At 52.6% G+C, this 25807-nt stretch overlaps 13 protein-coding genes across 13 annotated transcripts; 5 read left to right on the top strand and 8 right to left on the bottom strand.

The window, feature by feature from the left end:
- Positions 1-171: 171 nt before the first annotated feature.
- On the top strand, positions 172-1130 carry N7510_002880 (class I SAM-dependent DNA methyltransferase; the record flags this gene model as incomplete). Its single annotated transcript, XM_056974807.1, has 2 exons — positions 172-288; positions 357-1130. The coding sequence occupies 2 exons, from the start codon at positions 172-174 to the stop codon at positions 1128-1130; spliced, it is 891 nt and encodes a 296-aa protein (XP_056834763.1).
- A 655-nt stretch (positions 1131-1785) lies between these two features.
- N7510_002879 (putative cell wall biogenesis protein Mhp1) lies at positions 1786-5605 on the bottom strand (the record flags this gene model as incomplete). Its single annotated transcript, XM_056974806.1, has 3 exons — positions 1786-2402; positions 2458-5431; positions 5501-5605. 3 exons carry the CDS (start codon positions 5603-5605, stop codon positions 1786-1788), a joined length of 3696 nt encoding a protein of 1231 aa, XP_056834762.1.
- A 791-nt stretch (positions 5606-6396) lies between these two features.
- Positions 6397-7659, bottom strand: N7510_002878 (uncharacterized protein; the record flags this gene model as incomplete). Its single annotated transcript, XM_056974805.1, has 1 exon — positions 6397-7659. The coding sequence occupies one exon, from the start codon at positions 7657-7659 to the stop codon at positions 6397-6399; it is 1263 nt and encodes a 420-aa protein (XP_056834761.1).
- Positions 7660-7998: 339 nt separating this feature from the next.
- Positions 7999-8910, bottom strand: N7510_002877 (kinetochore subunit FTA4 family protein; the record flags this gene model as incomplete). The annotated part of the gene is made up of 3 exons (XM_056974804.1): positions 7999-8413; positions 8496-8664; positions 8745-8910. 3 exons carry the CDS (start codon positions 8908-8910, stop codon positions 7999-8001), a joined length of 750 nt encoding a protein of 249 aa, XP_056834760.1.
- Positions 8911-9243: 333 nt separating this feature from the next.
- On the top strand, positions 9244-10078 carry N7510_002876 (HAD family hydrolase; the record flags this gene model as incomplete). Its single annotated transcript, XM_056974803.1, has 3 exons — positions 9244-9291; positions 9366-9550; positions 9643-10078. 3 exons carry the CDS (start codon positions 9244-9246, stop codon positions 10076-10078), a joined length of 669 nt encoding a protein of 222 aa, XP_056834759.1.
- Positions 10079-10343: 265 nt separating this feature from the next.
- On the top strand, positions 10344-11450 carry N7510_002875 (60S ribosomal protein uL18; the record flags this gene model as incomplete). The annotated part of the gene is made up of 3 exons (XM_056974802.1): positions 10344-10346; positions 10498-10535; positions 10589-11450. The coding sequence occupies 3 exons, from the start codon at positions 10344-10346 to the stop codon at positions 11448-11450; spliced, it is 903 nt and encodes a 300-aa protein (XP_056834758.1).
- Positions 11451-11828: 378 nt separating this feature from the next.
- On the top strand, positions 11829-12809 carry N7510_002874 (histidine phosphatase family protein; the record flags this gene model as incomplete). The annotated part of the gene is made up of 2 exons (XM_056974801.1): positions 11829-11884; positions 11945-12809. 2 exons carry the CDS (start codon positions 11829-11831, stop codon positions 12807-12809), a joined length of 921 nt encoding a protein of 306 aa, XP_056834757.1.
- Positions 12810-13479: 670 nt separating this feature from the next.
- Positions 13480-15365, bottom strand: N7510_002873 (sugar porter family MFS transporter; the record flags this gene model as incomplete). The annotated part of the gene is made up of 4 exons (XM_056974800.1): positions 13480-14202; positions 14254-14671; positions 14721-14977; positions 15027-15365. 4 exons carry the CDS (start codon positions 15363-15365, stop codon positions 13480-13482), a joined length of 1737 nt encoding a protein of 578 aa, XP_056834756.1.
- A 1008-nt stretch (positions 15366-16373) lies between these two features.
- On the bottom strand, positions 16374-16910 carry N7510_002872 (uncharacterized protein; the record flags this gene model as incomplete). Its single annotated transcript, XM_056974799.1, has 1 exon — positions 16374-16910. The coding sequence occupies one exon, from the start codon at positions 16908-16910 to the stop codon at positions 16374-16376; it is 537 nt and encodes a 178-aa protein (XP_056834755.1).
- Positions 16911-18445: 1535 nt separating this feature from the next.
- N7510_002871 (oxidoreductase) lies at positions 18446-18893 on the top strand (the record flags this gene model as incomplete). The annotated part of the gene is made up of 3 exons (XM_056974798.1): positions 18446-18654; positions 18713-18734; positions 18798-18893. The coding sequence occupies 3 exons, from the start codon at positions 18446-18448 to the stop codon at positions 18891-18893; spliced, it is 327 nt and encodes a 108-aa protein (XP_056834754.1).
- A 373-nt stretch (positions 18894-19266) lies between these two features.
- On the bottom strand, positions 19267-19944 carry N7510_002870 (YdeI/OmpD-associated family protein; the record flags this gene model as incomplete). Its single annotated transcript, XM_056974797.1, has 1 exon — positions 19267-19944. The coding sequence occupies one exon, from the start codon at positions 19942-19944 to the stop codon at positions 19267-19269; it is 678 nt and encodes a 225-aa protein (XP_056834753.1).
- Positions 19945-20324: 380 nt separating this feature from the next.
- facB (C6 transcription factor FacB/Cat8) lies at positions 20325-23101 on the bottom strand (the record flags this gene model as incomplete). Its single annotated transcript, XM_056974796.1, has 4 exons — positions 20325-21506; positions 21559-21916; positions 21967-22247; positions 22304-23101. 4 exons carry the CDS (start codon positions 23099-23101, stop codon positions 20325-20327), a joined length of 2619 nt encoding a protein of 872 aa, XP_056834752.1.
- A 1049-nt stretch (positions 23102-24150) lies between these two features.
- On the bottom strand, positions 24151-25765 carry N7510_002868 (SET domain-containing protein; the record flags this gene model as incomplete). The annotated part of the gene is made up of 4 exons (XM_056974795.1): positions 24151-24237; positions 24288-24870; positions 24920-25437; positions 25490-25765. The coding sequence occupies 4 exons, from the start codon at positions 25763-25765 to the stop codon at positions 24151-24153; spliced, it is 1464 nt and encodes a 487-aa protein (XP_056834751.1).
- Between the last annotated feature and the right edge of the window lie 42 nt (positions 25766-25807).

Below are 25807 nucleotides of genomic sequence, written 5' to 3'. Positions count from 1 at the left end.
ACGGACTTTATTCATTGGTCGAGGTCCGACCGCCAAGCTCAATGCGCTTAGGGTCGATCGTGTTGACTCACTCGTCCAAACTATATAACTATCTCCACCTTCCTTTCCCTGCCTGATTGCCTCCACGAACAAACAGATTATACACCTGGACTGGACCAAAAGAAGCCCAAAATGACAATGACTATCCAGCAACACCTTGCCAACCATCCACCTCCACCAGAGACCCAGGATCCTTCTCAGAAGATCGAGTATCTGGACACGGTGGAGGCGTATGACAAGTGGGCCGAGGTATGTACTCGGATCACCCATGGCTTCTTTAAGTACTACGTGTTCTAGTTAACTGACAGTAAAACCAGGTCTACGACACAGATGGAAATTTCCTGCAACGGCTAGACACCATCGAGATGCGTAAGCTGCTCCCCCGGTTCCTGGAGCGGGTGCGGGCCCGGTTCGAAACGGACCACTCGTCGCTGGTGGATTTGGGGTGTGGGACGGGGAGGAATACAATCCAGCTGCTGGATGCACTTTCTGCGCAAGATAATGACAATAATAGCTTTGCCCCGGCGGTTTTTGGTGTTGATGCGTCGCCGAAGATGTTGGACGCTGCGCAGCGCGCGATTGACGCATCGATAGCGGCGAAGAAAACGGGCCAACAAACGACAGAGATCTCATTGGCGATCTTTGATCTATTAAACTTTGCCTCGAGCATCCCGCAACTACCGTCCGCACTCCGCGACGGGGGAGCTGTGGGCGTGATATCCACGCTGGTGCTGGAGCATATCCCCGCGAAGGTCTTCTTCGAAGCGGCATCCTCGATCATGAAGCCGGGGGCATATCTACTCGTCACGAACATGCATGCTGAGATGGGCGCGCGCAGCCAAGCCGGCTTCACGGACCCGGCTACTGGGGTGAAGATCCGGCCGACGAGTTATTGCCATTCTATCCCGGAAGTGCTGGCTGCGGCTGACGAGGCGGGATTCCAGGTGGAGGATTTGGTTGGGCAGGATGGTGACGGAGGGTTCTTGGTTAAGGATGTCGATGAGCGGTTAGGGGATCTATTGGGTGTCAGAGCGAAGAAGTGGGTGGGAGTGAAGGTGTGGTTTGGAGTGTGTTTTAGCAAGAGACAGTGATAACAGATCAGAATCATATCAACGATGCCCGCATCGGATCCTCTCGTTGATCCCTTCTTTCTATCAAACCACATCGTACGAATCTATCAGCCTTCTTGAGCTACCGCTCCGGGTCCCGTTGTAGTTCTGGCCGTGAGGCTGGGCTTCGGGGGTCGTATACTCGGATAAGTTGGCTGGTTCCACTGAAACCATACCTTCGATCTTCAGATGGGCAGTTTGGACTGAGGTACATGGGAAATGCTACTTTGTTTGGGCTGCTTGGTTGGGGTCGAGTCCTGTTGACGGCCTCTGTTGGTTTCTTCTTTCTTCTTCGTTTCCCTGTCTATTGCGAGAGGTATACCCTCCTTGTTTGGATCACTGGGAAGCGCTATCTCTCTCTCCCATAACAAGCTTCAGATACATTTTACAATATAGAATAGAACCAAATACAGTTAAAACAGTAGTAGAGGAAGGATAATGTAGCATGAAAACTGCAGAATACAGATATAGCTGGATATCACCGCACGAGGGAATTAGGCCGAGTTTCACCAGAACTGTGTCAAATGGTTCAAAACAGCAAGATGCGTTGCGTGTTCGTGGGGAGGGTATGTACAAAAATATTCTCGCTAGATAATAACATACATAACAAAAGAAACAAGAGATATAATAGAGACAGCTAGGACGAGGGCTCAGTAGGCGACCGCCGCACACCACTATTAATCTGCGCCGCGATCTGTGACTGGCGGAATCGCTCAAAGGCTTCCGCATCCTGCTGCTGCGCAGCCCAGAGCTCATCGACGGTAGACCCGAGCTTCTCAAACGCCTTATCCGCTTTGTCACCCTCGAACCCAGGCTGCTCGTCATGCAGGCGGTCGAGCTTCTCCCGGAGTGCGGCAACGCGGGACGCGTCGTCCTCATTGTCTTGATTCGGAGATGGATTGAGGAAGTCGCGGCGCAGGTTCTGGCCGAGACGGTGCACATGGCCTTCCTCGGAGGTCATGGCGCGCGAGTGCAGAGAGGTGATCGAACTGGCACGCGAGAGGCGGATGGCGTATTGGTCGGTTTCTTCATCATCAATGGCGTTTTCGTTGTCAAGAAGACTGTTGTCCGCGTTGGCAGCGGCGCTGGTTCCGTCTTCACCGTCGCCGGAGTGTTGGTCACCCGAATGCTGAGAGCTGGTGTCAGGGGCGATAATTGCAGGTGGACTTTGTGATGCAATGCGCGTTTCGGGATATTCATCCTCGAATCGCTGGATCATCCGGTGGAGTGTGAAGTCAAGGAATTGAAGACGTCCTGTAATCGAAGTGGTTAGATCTCAAATCCGACTCAAAATATTGGGAGCACTTACGATAGTTCGCATCATTGCCAGCACGATCCTCACGAATCAAGGCGGTTTGAATTCGGACCCGGATGTTGCGCGCCGATTCCAGGAGATTCTTCGACATGTCACGCGGTCTCTTGGTGACAACGTCCCGAGACTTGGGTCGTCGAGGGGTCGAAGTGCCACTGGCCAAAGGAGAGTGACTTCCCGGGACATTGATACCACCATGTTGGTCTAGATTGCTAAGACAGACGCCCAGTGCCTTCACGACACCTGTGCCGCCAATGACATAGTCCTCGTCCGGGGCGGTCTCGCCCTCCGCTTCCAATGGTTCTTCGGAAACGGTTGTGTTACCAACAATATGCTGTAGGATATCCGGTACGGGGACATCCTTGTCTGCGGCAGGGTCGATCACGTCTGACAGTTCTTCGGCAATGGCACCACCTTCCATGTTCCGGAGTGAGTACGCCACAATCTGTGATGCCAAGGCTTTCACGACCTCGTTGTTCTCTGCGCTGGGGACCTCGATGTCCACTGCAATGATCGTCCGCGACACACGGACAGCCGCCATCATCGACGCGTAAACGGCGCAGGCTTCTTCCTGTGTGGCAGGGTCGGTAGCAGAAGCCAAAGCACCGATCTGGGGGTTCTCCAAGATATTCAAGTGACAGAGACTGGGGCATTCGGGCAGAATCTCAGCCAGACTGATGGCATGGTCGGCAGAAAGGTCGACATCGGCAAGATGAATGCGCTTTAGCGCAGGCATCTTTGGCAAGAAACGACGGAACAATCCAAGAGCGTGAGTCTGCGTCGAAAAGAGCTCAGGGTTGTGCGAGAAATCAATAAACCGGAGGTTGTGGAGCCGCGCAAGGGCTTGAAGCAGTGGGTAAATAATCGTCGGTGTCAAAGAGCAGTCGGCCAGACTCAAGGCATACAGAGGTTGCTCGGCCTCAATGGCATCTGTCAGGAGATCGAAATCATCCTTGATGCGATTGCCTCCCAAGTCGAGACCCTCACACTGCCCAGCCTTGAGATACTCGACCACATGTTGCAGGCCTTCTCTCGTAAGGTTGTTGTTGGCAAAACCTAGTCGTCGCAAACCCATACTAGTCGCCGCCTCGCAGATATTTTTGACGTCATCAGCAGAAGGTTTGCATTCACTGAGCAGCAGCTCTTCAAGATGGTCACCGCCGAACCGTGCGGCCAGGGCATCGGCAAAGATAGTGCTGACCCCGAGGGCTGGATTGGAAGCCTGGCCCTCCATTGCCGGAGGTGTCTTGGGAAAAGGAATGCCCGACAGATCGATGGCCTTTAAAGATTTACAAAGGTGGATGAAAAGGCCGATGTGGCGCCACCCCTCTCGGCCAATCTTTGGGTTATTCTTCAACGACAGCTTCTCCACCACACCATATCGTTCGTCATTAGCAATGACCGCCTCCGGTCGTCGAGCTCGCCTCCGCCGATACCGCATCTGTTCGACAGTCTTGGTTGCTAACAACCCTGCGAGAACAGCCCGCGTGGACTCATCATTCATTGCGCAGTTCTCGAGGATGAGTTTGCGAACGGGAACTACTGCGAGCCAGTCGCTGAAGGTCGCAATATCTTGCGAGGTCATGGGGAAATTGCTGAGGTCCAGAACTCCCACCGTTCCAGGAGACTCGGCCAGCGTCGACGACGGCGAGGTGATCTCGTCAACCACTCTTTTAAGGACAGGAGTCTCACGTAGCTGGCAGCACCGGCGGTAAATGCGCACAGGGTCTGTAGTCGGGTGGCTTTGCGTTTTGCGTGAAACACCAGCCGTTGGTGTTCGTGGATCATCCTCATCCATCTCCGCATCTAGCTGCAGTGGCACCGAGCCATTGGCTACAGCCTGTCTTCGCTTCTTTTCCTTTCGCTCTCGTCTCTCCTCTTCGGACCGTTTCTTCTTCTCTTGCTTTCTCGTTGGTTCTTTGCCCTCGCCGTTTGGCTTTGCATCGGGCTTTGGATTGCTTGAAAGGTTCGCGTTTTCCGTGGTGGCTGGAGAGGCCTTTTCAGTAGTGGGAACAGCGGTGGGAACAGGGATCGGAGGCTGGGCGGCCGAAGGTTGGACAGCTGCATCCCCGCCGCCCTTAGCAGGGGCAGTGGTCGAGGGAGAGGCTTGCTTTTCAACCACAGCAGTCTCAGGATTCTTCAGAGCATCAGCTTCTCCTTTCTCCTTAGCCTTGGCATCGGCCTTTTTGGATTTCTGTGCATTAGATTCCGGTAACGGTCCTTGTCGTAGCTGGTTCGTTGGAGGAGCCTCCTCATCCGAGTCCCGATGAGACACGCCTGCGATTTCCACATCAACACAAAAGGCTACACGGTGTAGTTTTGCCTGGTTCAGATCCGCAATCTTGCAGCGGTCCCGATTCGGGTCCAGGTTCAACACGCGCCGCTGGCATACTCCTCCGCCTGGTGGTAACTTCGGAAGCCCACCCGAGCTGGAGGAGAATTTGCGCAAGGCATTGTGCAAGAATGAGGGACCCTTCGGCGAGGAGGAGGTCACTGGAGCACCGAACTCATCTTTCTTCTGTTGCTCCTCCTCATCCTTTGGACTGTACGCTGCCCCGACCGAGTTGTAAGAGTCGAGGGGTGAAGCCGCCTTCGGACTGGCAGAGCTGCCTTTGAGGCTGGACTGCGACGGAGGGGTCGAGCCAGACGAAAACTTCGAGCTCAAACTAGAGATCCACGAATTTCTTCTTCCGATGGGTTTGGGGAGGCTCCGCTGCGTACTCGGCGACGGGGTAGCGGGTTTTTGGTCTGCAGGTTTCTCCTCCGGCTCTACCGCCTTTTCTTCTGGAATCGGACCATTCTGCTGCAGAGTTCCTTTCGCCCGCTGCTCCGAGGGCGGGCACTGCTGGGCAGACGATGGGCGTGCCGGGCTACTGTTCGATCGGGACCTCCGGTGCGATTTGTCTGGCTTGGTGGTGGTCGCGGCGGTTTCATCCGCGTTAGGCTTGTCGCTGACCGTCGAGGAGACTGACTTGGTGCGAGAGAGATTATCTGAACCGGCGTGTTAGATGCGATCCGGCGTATCCGGGGTAGTATGGACCGTTGCTGGTGCAGATCCCAGCGGGACAATCCCAGCGAATGCGATAGACTTGCCTTTCTGCGAATGATGCAGCCAGCTCACATCCACTGTTTGACAACCCTCCATTTTGGACCTCCTTGCAAGAATAGCACCAGTCGACTGTGTATATAGTGGGGTGACTGCCAGCTGCGCGCTGGGATCGGGGTGTGTCTGGGTCCGACTAGAGCAATGGGCGCATAGTCGGCTGATCGTTCAGTATCCACAGAAACCCGAGACTATCGTCTCGTTTTGAGTCGGGTAAAATTGCACGAGACGAGGATGATCGCCGCGGGGTCCGGCGACGTCACAGCAGGGCAAGAAGATGGTAGGCACTTTTGTCGCACACCGCTACAGATGATCGTGATGCGAGAGTTTCACAACGACCGGGCGAAGCAGAGCAGACATGATGATGAAGGGAAGCGAGAATGGAAGGGAGAAAGTTAACTCGCCTACGCTAGATCAAGAAGACCAAGCAGTGAGTGGAGGTGACATAATCGACGAGGCACGTGAGGGATGGGGATCCACGGGCATTATTCGGGTGAGGTTGCATAACTATTGGAGCAGGGGTCTTTGACCCAACTACTAGCTTCCTCTTGGGTGGCGGGTGATAGGCCCTCCCAAGCCAGTCGCCTGTAACGACTCTCTCCGGTGGACTGGAGAAGGTGGGGGGGAGGGCTGAGCCGTACGGTTTCTGGGGCTAGAAAAAAGCCCCCCAAACTACCTACAGCCGGAGCACAAGACACAAAAATAACGGGTATTCCATTGCACGGGGAAAAAAAAAAAAAAGCCCCAACGCCTCCAAGTGTAAGATAGAACGCCGCACAGGATGCAATAATAAGGGGAAGAGACAGAGAGCCATCCCGAAAACAAGCCTTCGCCTACTCTGTGCTCGACGGAACATCCTTGAGGACTTCCCAGCCGTACTCTTCCTCCGGCTTCTCCGGGTCCATGCCCAGGGCACTACGGTACGCGCGGACCTCGTTCTGCAGACCGGCCACGATGCGGATGGGCAGCTCCTCTTCCTCCGAGCGCAGGCGATGTGCCTGGCGGATCATTTCGGAACACTTCATGGTCTGCGCATGCCAGTAGTCCCGGTCCAGTCGGCTCTCCAGGTGAGCATCCCGCTCGGCCTGGAGCAGGCTGTTATAGTGGCCCTTCTGGTATAGGAAATGCATGTTGTTGTTCTGGCAGTAGTTGCGGATCTGCTCCACCATCGTGCCCAGGCCGGTTTCGTAGTCGCCAATCAACTTGGTGTTCTCGATCTGTTCGCGGCGCAGCTCTTCGACGAGGCGCCTCTCCTTGGTGAGAGCGCGTTCGAGCTCCGAGATCCGGGCGGCGGAGATTTCACCGTTCATCTGCTGCATCGCTGCGCTCGCATTCTCCGAGGCGCCGTGTTTCTGGATTCGAGTTAGTGGCATCGCAGTTTTTTGTGGGGGATGCACATCACCCACCATGATATCCTCCGCGCTCGAAACAATGTTCTTTGTGACCTCCCGATTGTTCTTCAAGACCTCGCTCAATTCCAGCACCATCTCGTACAAGTGATGCAGATCCATCTGGTGACCGGCGTTCATGGGCATGCCCGTCGTAATGGCAGCCATGCCACCGCCGTTGACCTGAGCCGACGGGTGTGACATGGCAGGCGACAGACCCTGGCGAGGCATATTGGCCATGTTGCCACCGGGGGAGGTGTCGTAACTGGCGAACATGTTGGAGCCAGGGCTGCTGCCAGTCATTCCGGGCCCGCTGCTCATCGACATGTCGGCGGCGGCAAAGGCACGATTCAATTCTTCAAGCTGAGGGTCCAAGGGGTTGATACGCGAGGGGCCGCTATCCTCGTCGTACCAGGAGACGTGGTTCTCGACGCCCAAGACCTCCTTCTGGAACTTTTCCAGGTCACGGCGAGTCACGTGGGTGGAACGACGGCGGTGCCCACGGGCGTAGGATGCCTTGGCCGCGGAAGAAGAACTGCCCTCGATGATGGCGGATGCGCACTCAGGGCAGGCAGCGTGCGCGGTGTCGTGGAGATGATGCGAGAGTGCGACCGAGCTGGACGACGCGGTCGGGCCCGCCCACTTCGGGTTAGTCCCCGGAGCCTCGGCGCCCACGCTCCGTTGCTCGTTGCGCTGCTCCAAGTCCATGAAAAAGAGACGGTGGTTTAAAATCCAGAAGACTCGCAGCCCATCGTGGCCAGTTATCCAGAAGTGAACCAAATGTTTCCCGGCCGTTGTGCACGACGGGGGACCCCGGGGTGTAGGCGTAATCGACTTGACGGAAAAGAAACAAGAATCAGGCCATGTCGCAATGGATTGTCTTTTTGCCTGGCATCGTCGCGGCAGGCGCCATCGACTGGTGCCTGCCTGCCTGCCCCTTCCGCTCGACGTCAGGTGCCATCCACGACTATACGACTACGTACTAGGATGGAGGAGTAGTCTACAACGTTGATGAACTTGTGATGCGTTTCGTCATGAGGGATGATCCTACGTATCCAGCAACGCCGCCAGCCTGCGATCCGATCCCGGAAGCGAGTAATCGTCTGTACTCTCAACTCCTCTGCCACTTTTCTTCTGCTGTGCAATGCGCCCACTCACTCGGGCCACCAGCATGCGCATCTTCTCCAGCTCCTGTACCAGTTCTCCGTCCCGGGTGACAAGGTTCGGCTGGATATGCTTCTGCGGGTCCTGGAATGGCTCTAGCAAGTGCTGCAGGTGCTGCAGTTGGTCTAGGCGCCGTCGCTGCAGTTGTCGTTGGTCGTCGAGCGCAATGAGGCGCTCCCGGAGCTGCTGGAATCTGTTACACACCACCATGGTCAGACAGATGAAACTTGAATCGGAGCGTATGCGGATGGGTTGCAGTCTGACCGTGTCTTGTCCTCGTCGCTTGCCCCCGGCATTTCTAGTTCCATGGGCAAGTTGGTGATGTTTCTAGGCAGTTAGAGATAGGGTGTACCCGAGCAGACACTGGCCAGGTGTCTCACATGTGGCTGGACAGATCCACTGTCTTTTCGATGCCGTTCGCAAAGGCATTCCGGCTGCGCGTTTCTTGATTGACCGATGACCAGTACAGACTGGCAATCTGCTGCGCGATATGGTGTATGGCTTGGGAGGAATAGACAAAGCGGTTGTGTTGTTTTGCAGCGGCGTTGACTGGAGCCGAGTTAATCACGTAGTCTTCTCCGTAGTGATACAGCAACCAAAATCAACAGGACATCAGGCAATCATCTCACCTTTGTGTAGGACGTCTTCCACCACCTTGTCGCTCAGATCGCCCTCGTCGGTCTCCACAGCATAGTTCCTCCAGTCTTCTGGCAATTCAAGGCGCTCGGAGAGGATGCGGACCTGGCTCCATACAAATGCCGATTTCAGCTCGGATATTGTTCGTGTCGAGTCCATTTGTTGTCATTGTAATGGAACAAACCCGAGAGTCTCGCGCGCCGCCCATCTGAGTCGCGCTCTTATCATCACGTGATGTGTTCATATACTGCCGAGGGGCATATAGTCGAGGACTCTTTCTTGGACACAATTCGGAAGAATATTCGTTGAAAAAATGCGATAGATACTAGACAGCCATTCTCTTTGAACCTGTCAGTTCTGATTTCATATTGGCGGCTTCCTCGGTGTTTGGTTGTTCCCTGGGACAGTACCTCGGCAATCTGGCGGCTTAAAGTCCATCCTTCTCCGCAGACCCCAACCATCGTTAATTCACATCACTGCCACACGAACACAATGGCAGAGACCAAGCGGCCGGTGGGCCTTCTCTTTGACATCGGCGGAGTTTGTGTACGCTGGGCCCATGGCCTCCATGAGAAATCACACTGATAGATTGGCAGGTCGTCTCCCCTTTCCAGGCTATCCTCGACTACGAGCTATCGAAAAACATTCCTCCCGGATGGGTCAATTTCAGTATTTCCCGAACCTCGCCGCACGGTAGCTGGCACCGGCTGGAACGAGGCGAGATCCCCATGGACGCCGAGTTCTTCGCCGCATTCAACAGAGACCTCCGGAACCCTGACCTGTGGAAGCAGTTTCACGAGTGGCTCGCGAATAAAAAAACCAACCACCCCCGGCTCAGACGCCTCCATTGCCTGAAGTCGATGCCGAATGGCTCTTCTGGGAGATGATGAGGATCTCGCGCACCCCCGACCCGTACATGTACCCCGCGCTGAAGAAGCTGAGAGCATCGGGTCAGTTCGTGATGGGGGCTTTGTCGAATACGACCAAATTTCCCGAGGGGCATCCGTACAACAAGGATGTGTCTGGAGTCAAGTCGCAATTCGACTTTTTCATCTCGTCGGCGCATACCGGCCTGCGCAAGCCAGATCCGAAGATCTACCAGGTCGCGATCCAGGAGATGGATGCCGAAGCTAAGAAACGGGGGTTTCCGGGGGCTAACCCGGCGGATATCGTCTTTTTAGATGATATAGGAGAGAATCTCAAGGCAGCCAAGAAGGCTGGGTTACGCACCGTCAAGGTGACGCTGGGCAAGACGGACGGGGCCGTGCGGGAGTTGGAAAAGATCACGGGTCTGCAGCTATTGGAGGAGGATAAGGCACGGCTATAGTATACAGGGCGATAGAACAGATCATGACATCGGTCGCATATAGCGAACAATTCCATCCCGACATACTTACTTATCAGAATATCGCCGATAAGACCGTATCTTATCTCTTATCGATAAGGCAGTCGTCGCCAACCGCACTGGTGAGCGCGGGATGCAGGCCAGGCTAAGCGAATTCCCCACAAAGACAGACTCACACTTTTCTCTTCTTCTTCTTTTTTCTGTCCACACTCGGTCTTATCCAAGCACTCCGTCGACAACCGTCACAATGGTGAGTCCAACTGCTTCAGCAGATGGATGAATAATTCCATTCTGCTTTTCCGTGAAGCAAATTTTTTTTTCCCATGCCTCCCGTCAGGGTTATGCAAGATGCTTCGGTGGTTCTGAAGCGCAAATTGCTGACTCGATTTCCCTCCATGTAGCCTTTCACCAAGACCGTCAAGAACGACGCCTACTTCAGGTAAGAAAATCCTCCGTGCGCATTAAACACTCTTTTTGCTAACGTCCGTCCAGTCGCTACCAGACTAAGTACCGCCGCCGTCGCGAGGGAAAGACCGACTACTATGCCCGCAAGCGCCTGATCACCCAGGCCAAGAACAAGTACAATGCGCCCAAGTACCGCATGGTCGTCCGTTTCACCAACCGCGACATCATCACCCAGATCGTCTACTCCGAGATCTCCGGTGACAAGGTCTTCGCCTCGGCCTACGCCCACGAGCTGAAGCGCTATGGCATCACCCAGGGTCTGACCAACTGGTCCGCTGCCTACGCCACCGGTCTGCTGCTGGCCCGCCGTACCCTCAAGAAGCTGGGTCTGGACGAGGACTTCAAGGGTGTCGAGGAGGCCGATGGCGAGTACACCCTCACTGAGGCCGCCGAGACCGACAACGGCGAGCGCCGCCCCTTCAAGGCTTTCCTTGATGTCGGTCTGGTCCGCACCTCCTCCGGTGCCCGTGTCTTCGGTGCCATGAAGGGTGCCTCGGACGGTGGTATCTTCATCCCCCACTCCGAGAAGCGTTTCCCCGGCTTCGACATCGAGACCGAGGAGCTGGATGCCGACACCCTCCGCAACTACATCTTCGGTGGCCACGTCTCTGAGTACATGGAGACCCTCGCCGACGAGGATGAGGAGCGCTTCAAGTCCCAGTTCACCAAGTACGTCGAGGAGGAGATTGACGCCGGTGACCTCGAGGAGATCTACCAGGAGGCCCACAAGGCCATCCGCGAGGACCCCTTCAAGAAGGATGAGGACGAGGAGCCCAAGAAGTCCAAGGAGGAGTGGAAGGCCGAGACCAAGAAGTACAAGGTCAACAAGCTCACCCACGCCCAGCGCAAGGCTCGCGTCCAGGAGAAGATTCGCGAGCTTGCTGCTTAAGCGAATCGCCCAAAAAGCTTTTTCTCAAAACTCTCTGTGTGTGTGTTGGGGGATCAAGGCTTGGCCTTGTCGGCGTTTCTTTCTGATGTAGATTGATGGATCATGAATACCTCTTGTTTTTTTCTCTTTTCCGGAGCAATTAGTTTCTCAAGGCAATTCCGTTTCCCACTTCTATCTGCTCCGCTGAATGTCCATCAATTTCATTCCCTCACGCGCTTGCATCCTCTTCCTGTAGACATGAGGTCGTAGTATAACTACTCCGGACTGGGTCTTCCGCTCACTTCGACAACACGTGACCGATGCCTAACAATCCCTGTTCAACCTCATCCTCGACAACTCTCCAGCAAACGGCACAATGCGTATAGGTACCGCCTCACGATGAGAGTATATCTCATCCGCCACGCCGAAACAATCCACAATGTAGGCCAAACATGGTAAGACCAACGAGCATATAGGTAACTAGAGCGTCAAGCGCTAATTCAAGCGATGTGTAGGGCCGGAACCACCAACTCAGCACTGACGAACCACGGGGTACTGCAGATAGAATTCCTGGCCCGGCATTTTGCCGCGCAGTCGATTAATTTCAGCGCGGTGTTTGCATCCGATCTGAGCAGAGCACGTCTAACCGCAGAAGGCATCTGTCGTCTGCAGCCCGCACAGTTGTCGGTGACGCCCATCTTAACTCGGGATCTGCGAGAAAGAGACTTCGGGTCGTTGGAAGGACTGTCCTGGAACTCTTCTCATTCTTTGAGCGGCTCTGCATCATCATCAGCAGCGGCAGCAGTACCTACCGAATTCGAGTCTCACATCTCAATGACACGGAGAGCAGATTCATTTCTCGGCGAGCATCTCCTTCCACTTCTTCTTGACGAGCAGGATACGAATCACGAACGGAACGTGGCCATTGTAGCACACGGAATCATCCTGCGCGTCTTGTGGAACCGTCTCACTGGACTCTTCAATCCCATGGAAGTCCATATCGCTCCGGGTGCAGCGTTGCGCCATGGAAGTGGAAGAGCTGTAAACCCTGTCTGGTCAAATACAGGTTTCATGGCAGTGCATATTCAGCCCAGTATGATGACGCCGGAGGTCGCGACCCCGGCATTGCCATCGTGGGAGTTGCACCTGCCACGGAGATCTGGAAACAACAGTGCTGAAGATGTGACTGTACCAGCAACTTTCGAGAATGCAGTTCCAGGAAGCTTTGTCTCAGAAGAGGCTCTCTTGCTAGGGTGGAGAATGACCGTCATCGCCGTGGACAGCAGAACGCATCTTAACGGTCTGCACCGAACTCGTGGTGGAATCGGGAGTTCTGTGCATGATTCGCGTCAGAAGAGAATCGACCAGTTTTTCAAATGAATGGACACAATTTTCTACCAAAAGGAGAGTGAGTAAGTGAGCCAGCTTGATAAACTTGCGAGAAGCCATAGCGAACCGGAGTCCTTGTTGTTGATGATATTGGTCTTGTGGTTGGTCCAGGCCAACTGTCTAGTCTGGGAAACTCTTCTCCTACCTGGGTATTTAAACCAATAGAAGGGGGGAAACTAAAGAACCAGCGAGCCGGATGGTGAAGCGGTGTGTCATCTCTACATACTGAGAGTAATCCGGTTATCACACTCGGGGAGCAACGAGGCCTTGCCAGCCCCCGCGACAGGCATGACTGGTTTCTTTTTGCAGGCCGGGAGTTCAAGTCCAGGATGCTCTTTGTTTTTACTTTGTTTTTTCTCTTCACCTTCTCATATTGTTGGTCATATAATGTGTGCCCGAGGTACTACAGCACCTTCCACTTTGGGAGATCACTTAGCCAAGACTCACTGCAGCTGTATACTCAATCCGTGCTTGGAGCAGTGTACAAGCAGTATCAAATATAACAATTCCAATAATCAAAAATCAAGCGTGGTATTTAACAAGAATATAAGTACAAATATAAACATAAAAATAAACAGAAATATAAACACAGATATAAACACAAATATTGAAACGCGTCTGTTATACAACGCCCAAGCAAAATGCCGGCAGGCAACCGACATTACTTCTCGGTACGCGACCCACTAGCCTCAGGCACAGTGTCTGGCACCTCATTAGTCGGGTCCAAAACATGTGAAGACGTCGGAGCCTGCGCCTCATTTCCCTTATCAAACGATCCGCGGATCAAAGCCGGATCAGCCGGGAACACAAACTTGGAGCTCTTCCACGGCTTCACTTTCATGAGATACATAGTATCAATCTCCTCCAGTGTCCGACCCTGGCCCTCGATGACAGCGAAGTAGACCAATCCCGCCGCGAGGAAGAGGCATCCAGCGAAGACGTAACCAAACCGGAAATCAATGGCACCAACAATGAACGGGGTGAAAAAGGCGAGCAGGAAGTTCCAGAGCCAGTTCGATGCCGTGGCGAGGGACATCGCGCGTGCACGGTACTGCGATGGATACAATTCCGCAATGATTGTCCATACCATCGGACCCCAGGTACTAGCAAACCCGAGAATAAACAAACAGGCAAAGACCACCATGGCCACGCCGGCGGACTTGGTCTTTTGTGGATGTTCGCGGTCGAGCGAGAAGTGGCCTACTGAAGCGAAGATCATGAAGCAAACGAACATCCATAGCGCTCCGGCAATTAGAGATCGGCGTCGACCGTAGTTTTCAATCAGGTATAGACCGAGGAAGGTCGTGCCGAAGTTCACCCCGCCTAGAATCATCTGAGTTACGTAGCTGTTTTGGATGCCGGCACCTTGGAAGACCGTGGTCCCCTGTAGAGAGATCAGTTGATAACCTTATTTTCAGGATAGTGAAGCACATACATAGTAGAAGAAGTAATTGGCACCTGTAAGTTGCTGGAGAGCTTGCAGGGCAACGCCAACGGCTACACGATAGCCCATGGTTGGAGCACGGAAGAGCTGCTTCCACGAAACCACACCATTGCGGACTTCCTCTTCATACTTCTCCTTAATCTCCTCAAACTCAATCTTGAGCATGCGGTGGTTCGAAGGCACACCGTAAATCTTGGACAGTGTATTTATAGCTTTGTCGACCTTTCCGTGGCGGTAATCGTACCGAGGGCTCTCCGGGAACAAGGCCATGCCGGCACCAAGAACGACGGCCCAAACGTAGGTGATTCCCATGGGAATCCGCCACGCTGAGGGGTTGTGCCGAGCTTCAGTTCCAAAGTTAATACAATTGGCAACGAAAATCCCTAGCGTGATGAAGAGTTGGTAGGTGCTGGCAGATGTGAGTTTTGATATACCACATATAGAGAGGCTGAGCATACCTAATCAAAGTTCCTCGAATGTGTCTTGGTCCAGACTCTGCTTGATACATGGGTACTAGCAAGGATACTGCCCCAACTCCAAGACCGGCGATCAAACGGCCTACGGCAACTTGATACCACTTTGGAATAGGCGCCGAGATTTGGACTGTGACACCAATGCAAACCATCAGACACCAGCCGGTGATGGACCACTTGCGCCCGATACGGTCCGCAATGGGTGCAGCAACTAGGGCGCCAATCAAGGTACCAATAGATAGCTGGATCTTGTCAGAAATATGGTGCAATGCGTGGGAAATGAAAACTCACCAGTCCAACAATTAGACCAGCCCGTACGTTGGTAAAGTGAAATGCATTCCCCGGAGTATTACCCGGACCTGGCTGACCATAGCGCATCAGGAAGTTTTCCATCTCCAGGAAGCCGGAGATCTGGCCGGTATCGTAGCCGAAGAGGAAGCCGCCCATCGAGACAAAAAGTCCCATGACAAGAGAGCGCCATGTGAAAAGAGGAATTTTCGTGTCAACGATACCGCCTGCTAGTTTCTCATGGTCGGTGGTGGAAACAGACTCCCGAGGAACTTCCTCATTGCTAATCTGGTCTTGCGGCTGCTCGGCCCGCTTGGATTTTCCGAAGGGATTCTTAAACATGGTGGTTGGTTGGAGTACACCCGTGGAGGTGTGACAGGGAATATTGGATATTGCTCAAGTCGGATGGCCATGCGAAAGCCGAGAGTACCTTTATAAGCCCCACGACCACGAGAGTCCAGAACTGGGGATACGGCGCGTGGTCGCGCGGAAGGGAATTGATGACCCGTTGACTAAAAGCAGCCAATAGTCGAAGTCGGCGGCGATCTCCGTGAGCATGACAGAATCCGGGGAAGTGGGGAATCATGCAGTCCTGTTCTGTCGACATATCCATGGACCCGGAGGATCCAGACTCCATGGCCATATGAATCGGTCCTGTTCTTCACAAAACGAGTTTATGGTCAGCGAATCATATCGCCGAGAGCGAGGCAACTGACAAAATCCCTGACAACCGTCAGTGGGAGTGATGAGATAGGTGGCAAAATTGCGTGTGGATCCCCGAATCGCTACCGAACATTCGGCCGGTGAGGAAGACGCGGAAGGCGGAATGTGTGAAAGTCACAATGGCTATAGGGACGAAATCTTGATTAAGACCGGTAAATATTGCTGGGATGGATTGGACAAGCCACGAATGGTAGTTAAGTGGTAGTGAACGTTGATGCCTCAGGCAACAAGGCCATCGTTATCAAGCGCCTTTTGTTAGTACCAACCATGGACTAATGTGGTAGACGTACCCAAAAGATGTCTACATGAGCTGGATACTCAAATTGAATTAACTCAAGCTCAAGTCACCGAATGTGCTCTCGAATCCTTATTTATTGTCCACTCAGTTACGAATGCCATTGTTCATATGCCCGTTCAATGGGCCGTTTCATTCATACTCACATAACGTATATATACCGTAACATACATTCATCAAAACATCTATCAGCTAAGTGAGATGCATATCTCAAAATGAATGCTGAGGAAGGTCTGCCTCCTCAGACATAAACAGGTGGCGACAAACGTTTTCAAAACGAACGAAGAGGAAGGCCTGCTTCCTCAAGGATAATTATCAACCTTCGCAAAGCCCTACTCGAGTCCTAGAGCCTCACGTCTCGTCATGTTGGTGGACGTGCCAACATCAAAGTAACAGATAGCACTCAAGTCAAACTGGAAAGGCTCAAAGCCCGAGACATGGCCGCAGTAAGGCTCGCTATTCTGGCTGTTGTAGTCATAGCCATTGTACATAAACTGGATGCTGCAGCCTGCTTGGCCGCCAGGAGGGTTCCAACATCCGGTGACATTGGTTGCGGAGCTGAGACCTCCGCCGGAGAAGATACAGTTAGAACAAATGCCAGCTGACTCCGACGTGCAGGCGTCAGGGCTGATCTGAGTGCCCTGGGCGTTGAAGAGCAGATTGCTATAGAAATAGCTGGAGCCGCCTTCACCGGCTCCACCTTCTCCGCCAGGGTTGGGGATTGTGTCTCCTTCGCATTGCAGCACGAACTGGGAGTTGCCAGATGTGTCGCTCGGGTCACGTTTGATGGGTTTGGTGAGTGATGAGAGGGGGATAGCAGTCACTGCGGTCAGACTGGCGAGGGCTGACAGGATAGTGGAGAGCTTCATGCTGGTAAAAGCACATGAGCAAAGTGAAAGTAATGTCTTGATATTTGATGGCCAGGATAATTTGAAGACGACGATACGAATATTGATCCAATCTTGGGGCTTCAATTGCCTTTATTTCTACAGACAGACAAACAAGGATTTGAATTCAATTCTGATACGTGCTAAAATTCATAGTCCCACGAGATCTACATCTTACATGAACTCATAAATGGGTCATTATGCTTGGCCCCCATCGATATTGTAGATTGTGCTGGTTTTCATTACTCAAGTAAACTGCCATTCAATTGAAACAAGCTACGGAGCATGGAAATCCTTGCCAGCCAAGCCACGTGGGAACGATAGTTGCAGCGCTAGCTCATGCGTATCCTTCTGGTTGCTCTCAAATGCTGTGATATCGCTTGATCTTCACGTTCAAATCTGGTTCATAGCATCATTGTGTTGCATTGATAGTCTGAAGAGAGGTAGGCTGTCCAATCCGCAGTGACTCGCCCCCATCGCGACGATGTATAAGGTTTGATACTTGAACGATCTTACCATGTGTGAAGGATGTCACTAACTTGCATCTACTACTCCAATGGTCTGGGCATAGACAATTAAGATACAGCGGCCTGCACATCTTGCACATCGCCTGTTTCAGGATGGGGACCTGGAGAAAAAGAAAGTATGGAATAGCTGGCCTAGTCATTACATTACGCTGCAGATCAGTTCTGTTAGTCTTACCTATCTCAACTACTGCGGCTATAAGAATTGTGATAGAAAGAAGGAACATTTCGTAGAGTTTAGATCTTAGGGCCCATACGTAATTACAACAACCCAAACTACGCACTGAAATCCCATAAAGATGAGCGGAGTGTCTCGCATAGGCTCGTATATCTCGTCTAGATCAACTATACACGCCACAAAGTCCTGAAGATCATCGGCAAGTGGCTGCAGGGGTCACACCCTGGAAGCTCACTCTCGTTCCCCTCTTCCCTCGTTACGTAGAGTGTTGCACCCCTGAGATCTGGGGGCATGGGTCCCGAGGCCTACCGAATGCCATTAAGACACAAGTATGCGCGCGGGTGAAACTAGCCCCCAAACTGATCAACGTCATCGCCAGAACCACTTCCAAAGGGGCGTTGACACCAGCCTATCCGTCTTATTTTGAGCACAATATAGCTTTATGCACTTGGGTACTGTACCTTCCCAAAATGATGACTCGGCGTCGGGGTTCTTCGTGGCCGACGCTCGGCCCGCAAAGTGCCGGGTTTGCCGATGTCGAGGGTCAACGGCACTCCTCCCAGCGATCCCGTCCGGGAATTTCCCCAGCGTTGCGCACTCTTGTGATATGAGGCTTGTGCTGATCAGGAACAAAGCCGCAAGATCGGAATTAATTCCTGCACTCTCTATGCAAAGAAATCAACTTGGACTTCGTGATGTATAGATAGCCTCTTTGTATTCTCTCTGAAATGGAAGAGATAATCATTTTTTCTCTGAACTATAGCACGCACTCTTCGGCCAACCTTGATTCCTAAACGTAGTTGTATCTGCCTGCCATGTCTGAAAACAACAGCAGCTACCAGACCGAGATTTACGGCAAGGGTGCCTTGAGGAGCATCCCGCCCAGCGTCACGACTGATCTGCGTCTGCTGGAGGAGCAGGCTAAAAAGGCACTTGGGGAACGGTCATTTAAATATGTAGCTGATGGCGCAGGCGAGAAGTCGACTATGGACAGCAACCGGCTGACGTTTCGGCAGTGGAAACTGTAAGCTATTTCTTCTTAGTTATATTTGTCGGCTGTAGTCGCTAATTGAGGTATATAGAATCCCGAGGATGACGCGAAGTGTCGGTCCACTCTTATACTACAGATGTTCTATCAACAGCTGACCATGTAAATCTATCTTCTAGATGGACAGCCAGGACGTGTCCGTTAAGCTGTTCGGGCAGAAGTTCGACGACCCGCTGATCATGGCGCCCATCGGCGTCCAGGGCATCTTTCATTAGATAAGGATATCGGGCTCGCGGAGGTCTGCGAGGAAGTCGGGGTGCCGAGCACGGCCGGCACCAGCTCTATCGAGGATGTCGCTGCGGCGAATAAGGATGGCAAGCGCTGGTACCAGCTTTACTGGCCCCAGGATAACAACCTCACTTTGTGGCAAACTACGAGGTCGACTCGTGTTGGGCATGAGAATTTTTATACCACAGGAGCAGCATGTGGTGCTGGTGCTGGTGGTGGCGCTTGTTAAATGAATTGCGACAATATTGAATGTATAATGTTTTGACGAGATTGTATTGATGAACCCTTCATGACTTTGTTGTATGTTTCAGTCAATGTACACGATTCCCATCGATATAAAGATAAGTCACCGCATGCATCTCATCGTCTTCTCTCCTTTCCCTTTCCAACAACCTTGCCTTGAGCACCGATATCATCACCCTCAGCAGATTTTCGCTTCCCAGCCGAAGTAGCAGATTTCTTCCCCTCAGCAAGCATCAGCACCAATGCCTCGATCCGCTTCGCCCTCGCCGTCGGAGAAGCCGTCTGCACGCGATGTAGCATAGAATATCGCTCACTTTTATTCAATGTCCCGAAAAGCTTCTCAGCAGCAGGCTCCGCCGCAAGAGCGGTCTTGAAATCCTTAGGAACGGTCATAGTCGCAGGACTGGGGTACGCGCGGTCCCAGTGACCATCAGCCTTCGCAGCTTCGACGGCTGCCAGACCAGCGGGTCTCATGCGGCCATTTTTGAGTAGCTGCGAGACTGTATTCACATTCTTCTGGGACCAGATACTCTTCGCTCTTCGCGGTGTATACCGCACCAACCACCAGTCCGCGTCGTATGCGTTAGCGCGGCCGTCGATCCAGCCGAAGCATAGTGCCGTTTCCACTGCTTCGGCGGCAGATACGGAGGTGATGCCGGAGGCTTTTTTGGCGAGTTTGAGGTGGAATCCTGGTGCGGTAGTATGCTCGCGCTCGAGAAAAGATTCTAGGTCCTTGGCTGTGCGGAAGGAATATGTTGGAAGATCTGACGGGGGTGGTTTGGGCTTTGAAGACATTGAAAGCAATGCCGTTAGAGAGGTGGAATATCTAGCTGCGGCAGTAGCATTTATTTTGCCAATGCTTTGCATACGATCGAGTAGTAGTTGCAAGAAACATGGCTGAACAGGCCGCCATTTCTGCCTATTTGTAGAGTAGTATCACATGACAGAACACAGCAAAAAAAGTAGAAGCTGTAATACTCAGGCCCTGAGTTGAAAGGAAACCAAAAACTACCTAATTCATGGCTAGGATGAAGTATACACGCAATCGCAATCAGCGAAGGTCGTAATAGTGTTTCCAAACACTCATCTCCAAAAAATGAGAGACATATTAACAGTTCCAGCGCCCCATAGGTATCATCGTAAACTAAAGAAATAAAAAAAGATGCAAAGAATCATCAGGCGGCCAGCCGCCGATCCCAGCCGTTGACCAGGGAATACTCATCCATCTCCTCTTCGGCGGGTATCGCCAGGCCACGGAACGGATCCATCAAATTCATGTCATCAGGATGCACCTGGACATCCGCAAACGAGGCACGGTGGTCATCCGTACTTCCCAGGCTTTCGCCTGAGTAGCTGAGCACGCTCTGTGTAGCATTCTCCTGGTTCGGGGGAATGTCACCACTGCTCGCAGACCAAGCCTCCGGTGATAGGCCGTGCATAGTACCCATTGTAGGAGGGAGGCCGAGCGTTTCCTCCTGTGGTTTTTGGTTGTATTCGGCTGTGATGGATGCGAATGGCCCAGGGTCTTCGCCACAATCTTTGCCGCCATATATTCCAGTGAAGATGTTGGAGTAGCCACGATCCATGTCGCTAAGGACATATTCCCAGTCGGCCATTGTAATTGCACCATTCGCCAAGTCTGAAGAGGTAGGGCAAGAGAGTGTCCGTGAATCGTCGTATCCTATGGGTGTGAGCCGGGGATTAGAGGCAAGGTCCAGAGGTGAATGGGTCTTAGTAGAAAGATATTGAGGAGTCGTTAGTTGGTCTGCCTGCGCGGGAGGCAGGCTCGCCCAGCTAGGAGATCGAAGGTTCTGTGGTGCGAGCGGAGGAGTAGCGCCAGAGATGGTATTCCGACGAGAAGCTGCATTCTCTTTGGGCTGATCACGTCTAGCGCTAGGCGTGAAGCAAGACTTCAAGGACTGCAATTGTTTCTTAGGAGACCTGTTAGGTTTGTATGTCGGAGCTCCCATCTCCTGCGACTGCTTTCTTGATTTTCCACGGTCCAAAGAGACTAGGGTATTGGCCAGTGTACGGAATTCCGCTGTGGCTGCAGTAGATTCGGGCTCAAGCTGCTCTAGGACGTTGGCGAGCAGCTTCTGGCTTTCCTTTGCTAGTTTGCTGTCGCGCTTTAGACCCAAGACCTGCCATAAGAGTCCGAGTCCTGAGATAAACACTAGCTCTCTCCGGTTGATGGTGACGGAAAGACATAGTCGCCGTTCATCTAGCAGCTGCAAGATCTGAATCATATGCTTGGCTGAATCGGATAGCGCTAGGACGGAGGGAGAGCGCAGGTGCTCATCGGCAAAACAAACAGCCGGTCGATGAATCAAAGAACGGATGAAGTAATATACAAGAGACTAAGGAGGATTAGTACCAAAGCCCACAATGAAGCATTATCTTCGCACTTACCAAAAGCGGTGACCGGCTGCTCGTGACATTCGTGCTAGGCTTGTCCTGTGCAAACTCAAGATGGAGATGGGGAGGCAGATTGTGAAGCCATTCGTCTAATTCCCCTGCCACAGCGCGCATTTTTGCGACAGGAACTTCATAGCTGGATTTCGAAGGGAACAGTTGCTCTAGAGCTTTCGTCAAAATCCTCGAAGCCTTAAAAAGAGCAATAGCACTGGAGATGCGAGTGGATTCTCCTGGAAGGGACGGTAGGAAACCGGTCTCGGTCACATTCTCGTCATCTACATCAACAGGATATTCAGTCTGGATATCATCTTCTCGAAAGAGGACAGGAATCCCGGTCAAAGCTGAACAAAAACTGCGGCAAGAGTCAGCGAACCCCAACTACCAAGGATCTAGGATGCATACCGGTCCAACACATATTGACACCAAAACACTTTTTTGCGAGTCTCACCCTCTAGGGGTGTAAGCGCTAAATTTTCCTGTGGTTCATAAAGACCCATCTGATGACAGATATCCACCGCAAGAGCTCGATAGTGAAGCAGGCTGCGGTAGTCACCCTTAGTAATGCAATACATCTGAGCCAGAACGAAGCATTGCAGGGCCAAGATCGACGTGTCGCCAGCAAACGAGTTGAGCTGTGCCGACCAATTTTCTTCAAAGAAAGCGGGGTCTTGGTTGGTTCTCGGCTACAGAAATGCTCAGTATATGACCTTATATAAAGTGCATCGTGGTCATCGCTTACCATTGACGACAGAGCGGCAATGCCAAAGATCAAATTTAGTTGTGCTATTGTATGGGCATCGCTCTGCAGAGACTCCGCATTTCCCAGATATTGTTCGTAGGCCTTCAATATAGTCGGGCGGTGTACAACAGGGTAAAGCGGCGCCCATTCTTGGAAGAAAATGTTGATGAGTTGGTCGGATACGAGGCGGGGTGGCGTTTTGACTGTCTGGTTACGAGAACCACGAACAACAGGGGCAGACAAAGCCGTCAAAGACTTTGTCGAGGCTTGGGAGGACGCCTTTCCCTGCCGAACAAGCTTGTCCGTAAACACTCCAGCAAAGCCCTGGGTGCTTGAAAGGCCCGTAAACGGATTTCCCTCCGCTGGCCGAATCGACGACCGATCCACACGAATCATCCCCTCGGACGAATCCGGGCTGGTGGATTTGGTTGTTGATGGAGACCGCACCGAGTTCGTCGTTGAATTCGTTCGCTGCGAGGGCGAGAAAGAGTGAATGCGGGACAAGACATCGATCTTCTCGTCCTTCTCGTCCAGTAGGTTCTTCAAGTCTTTTACTTCCGACTCCAGCGCACGTACACGTTCTTCCAACGACTCGGTATATCCCCTTGGAAAGGCTCGGCGGCTCAGCTTGTCGCTTGTGCGGCACTCGAAGCCGACGTTGGCACACTGGGTACAACATGGTCGGACGCCGTCGCAACGGATCTTTTTGCTGCGGCAGCGATCGCAGGCCTGGGCAATACGGCTCTGGGTGCCGATACCCCCGACCTTGATCACTTTCATGGGCAGGATTCCAGGCATGGTGGACGTTTGATTCTCTCTCTGGATAGAGCACAGAGATGTGAATGAGGGAAAAGAGTCACCGGCCTTCGTCCCAAATAATCACGGGGTCTCCAATCGTGCTGACCGAGCGGGTGGCCAATCAGCGTCCATTCCGTTCGCGGGGTTTCGTCACGGTATTGTCAAACCTTTTTTCGTCCTCTCAAACAATAGAAATGAAGTGGACGGTGTGGCCTTGACGAGCCCGGAACGGCTCATGCTTGGCGAGGACTCCCTCCTAGAACCACTAGTTACGCTTCATGATGATAATAACCATAATAATACCGGGTAATCGACCACGTTGAATGGACTCGCTCGGATCCCGATCTTCGGCCCCAGCAGTCCCCGCCTACTAGAACAAGCCGATCCGACCCATTATTCATGGATTCCACCTTACTAGCAAGTGGCGCCGAGGGTGCTCGTCAGATTAGCCAAGCGAATTCAGGGGGGCATGTACCATAGCCTCCGATCAACCCGACGTTTCACCAACTGACGAGTTTGGGCCGAGAAAATCGCGAATCTGAACCACGGAGCTTTCTCCATACGGGTCCGCTTTGGGGACTCCACAAAGTTAATAATGCAGTGGAAGGAGAGATTACGAGGAATAACCAAGTGATTTATTCGATGATGCAAAGATCTTCCTCACAATAAGCTGTTCCATGACATGTGGCCCTCCAATCCCCATAGATCCCCCCTCTCCACGATCTTCTATGTTGACTTAATGAGTCTGCTCTGGCGCCCATGGAAAACGTCATCGGTGCATAGTTCCTTGGTTAGGTCCGATTTAAGCTTCGTTCTGGTCGAGGAGCCGTCTTGGATTTCGCAGGTAATGGCTCCGACACAAGGGGTATATCCGGGGGTGGCGAGAACCTTCCTCTCCCCCTCCCCCCCCGGCCCCGGGTTTTCGGTCTGAAGATTGGTGGGCCGATGCGAGAACATCCAGTGTAATACTAGTATCCGTGGCTTCTATGCACGGGTTGGTTCTCGACCGGTGGCGATCCTAATTACATATCTGTGCTTGATGTCCCACGTCATGAGAAGTCATCTGCCTCGTCTGCGTCTTGGGACTGTTGGTTCAGATAGGCCAGCACCGTGTCAGATTCCAGCAGCGTGTTTTGCTAGAAAAGAGTCGGCATATGAGATCTCAGGGGAAGGACTAGCTACTAACCTGATTCGTAAGAATCTCAACCTCCCCTTGAAGCAAACCAGCCTCCAGATCCCGGAGCCGTGAAACAAGACCCAGAACTTCCGGCCGAAATATCGTTTCAAAAGTGGGGTTTTTATCGCGAAGAGTAGATATGATCTCCTCAGTTTCCTGCATAACAGCGAGCTGGGTTTGTAGCCGCTGGAGAAGCAAGACAATGGCCCGAAGTTGGAAAATGTCCCACGAGGGATCAGCCGCTAGGAGCTCCCGGAGGTGGGTAGGTTCTTGAATTTTCGTGCCTTTCCAACTGGTTTCCAGTTCTCGCTGTCCGTCTGTGGTCTGGGCAACATCTATGTGAAGTCCATCTTCCTCGTTCACACATGCCCACCATATAAGAGTACTGTCCCAAGTAATATGGCTTGGAGTCTCGGATTCGGTAAATATCCGAATGCCTGGTGCCTCACGGCAGAACATCTTCTTAGCGGCACCGAGAGGGTCGTCGTCTGGAACTTCAAGGCCCAGAAAGACCTCTTTCGCCTCTGTTCGATCGTCCTCCAAGAATCCATACGAGAAGATCATCTCCGATGCAGGCTTCTCATCGCCGTATCTAGATCTGGTTAATCACATCTCTCTTGTTATCCTTCAAACCCACTTACGAGATAGTCAGCTCGTCGCCAATATGTAGACTCTTCCCCGACCGTAGCTGAAGAACAGCGGCTCCATCCGAGTCTTGATCATATCTCGCATTGACCGCGTCACCAAACACATGGTTGGCCATGTCAATGCATGGCACCATCGCAAGTCCGCTACCTGGAAGATCCACCATGCGCGAGCGATACGCCGCATCAACATATTTCCAATCATCTATTGTCAACTTGCCTGTGTCGACGGCCCACCACCTCTGTTGGCACCATACAATACCGTCCGTGGATTGAAGGATATGCTCAAACTCCCGTTCCAGGGAGGCAATCTTGGCCTCCACAGCAGCTTCCAGTGACGTCCCTCTCAACAACATTTGTTCTTCGGCCGTGTAAAATGTAGGAAGCGGAAAAGAAGACGGAAGGAACTTGATATATTCGGTCCAGGGACTGGAGACTCCAACTTTGTCCTGATAATCTGGACTGGAATGTGTTATTTGCACCAGCAGAAATATCATTATGGCACCTCTCGCGGTCTGTCTAAGTCAGTTCATCAGATCTCTCCACTAACACAACTATGGTTCATACCCTCCCAAAATGGCCAACCGCCTCAAGTACCTCGCGCAGATATCGATCGGACTTGGCATAATTATGCACCGTCTCCAACGACAGAATCAGATCGGATGGGATCTCCAGTAAAATCGGGGGTTCTGTCTCATTATCGCTGCTCATTTGATCTTGCGTTGCGACAATTCCAGAGCCCCTGGCGGACACGACTTTCTGGAATGCGACTCCATTGGCTTTAATTCCGTTGAATCGCAGCCAGGCAGGCAACGACTCGATCGGGAGAGAGTCGCGTTTCATTCTGCGACAATGAGATGGGTGGGAGTTGCCAGAAGCTCGCGG

Source organism: Penicillium lagena (genome assembly GCF_028827675.1).
Source record: "Penicillium lagena strain IBT 129212 chromosome Unknown utg000002l_segment0_segment0, whole genome shotgun sequence".
In the NCBI taxonomy this organism is placed as follows: Eukaryota; Fungi; Ascomycota; class Eurotiomycetes; order Eurotiales; family Aspergillaceae; genus Penicillium; species Penicillium lagena.
Note: the sequence above shows the minus strand (reverse complement) of the source record. Positions and strands in the feature narration are given on the sequence as shown.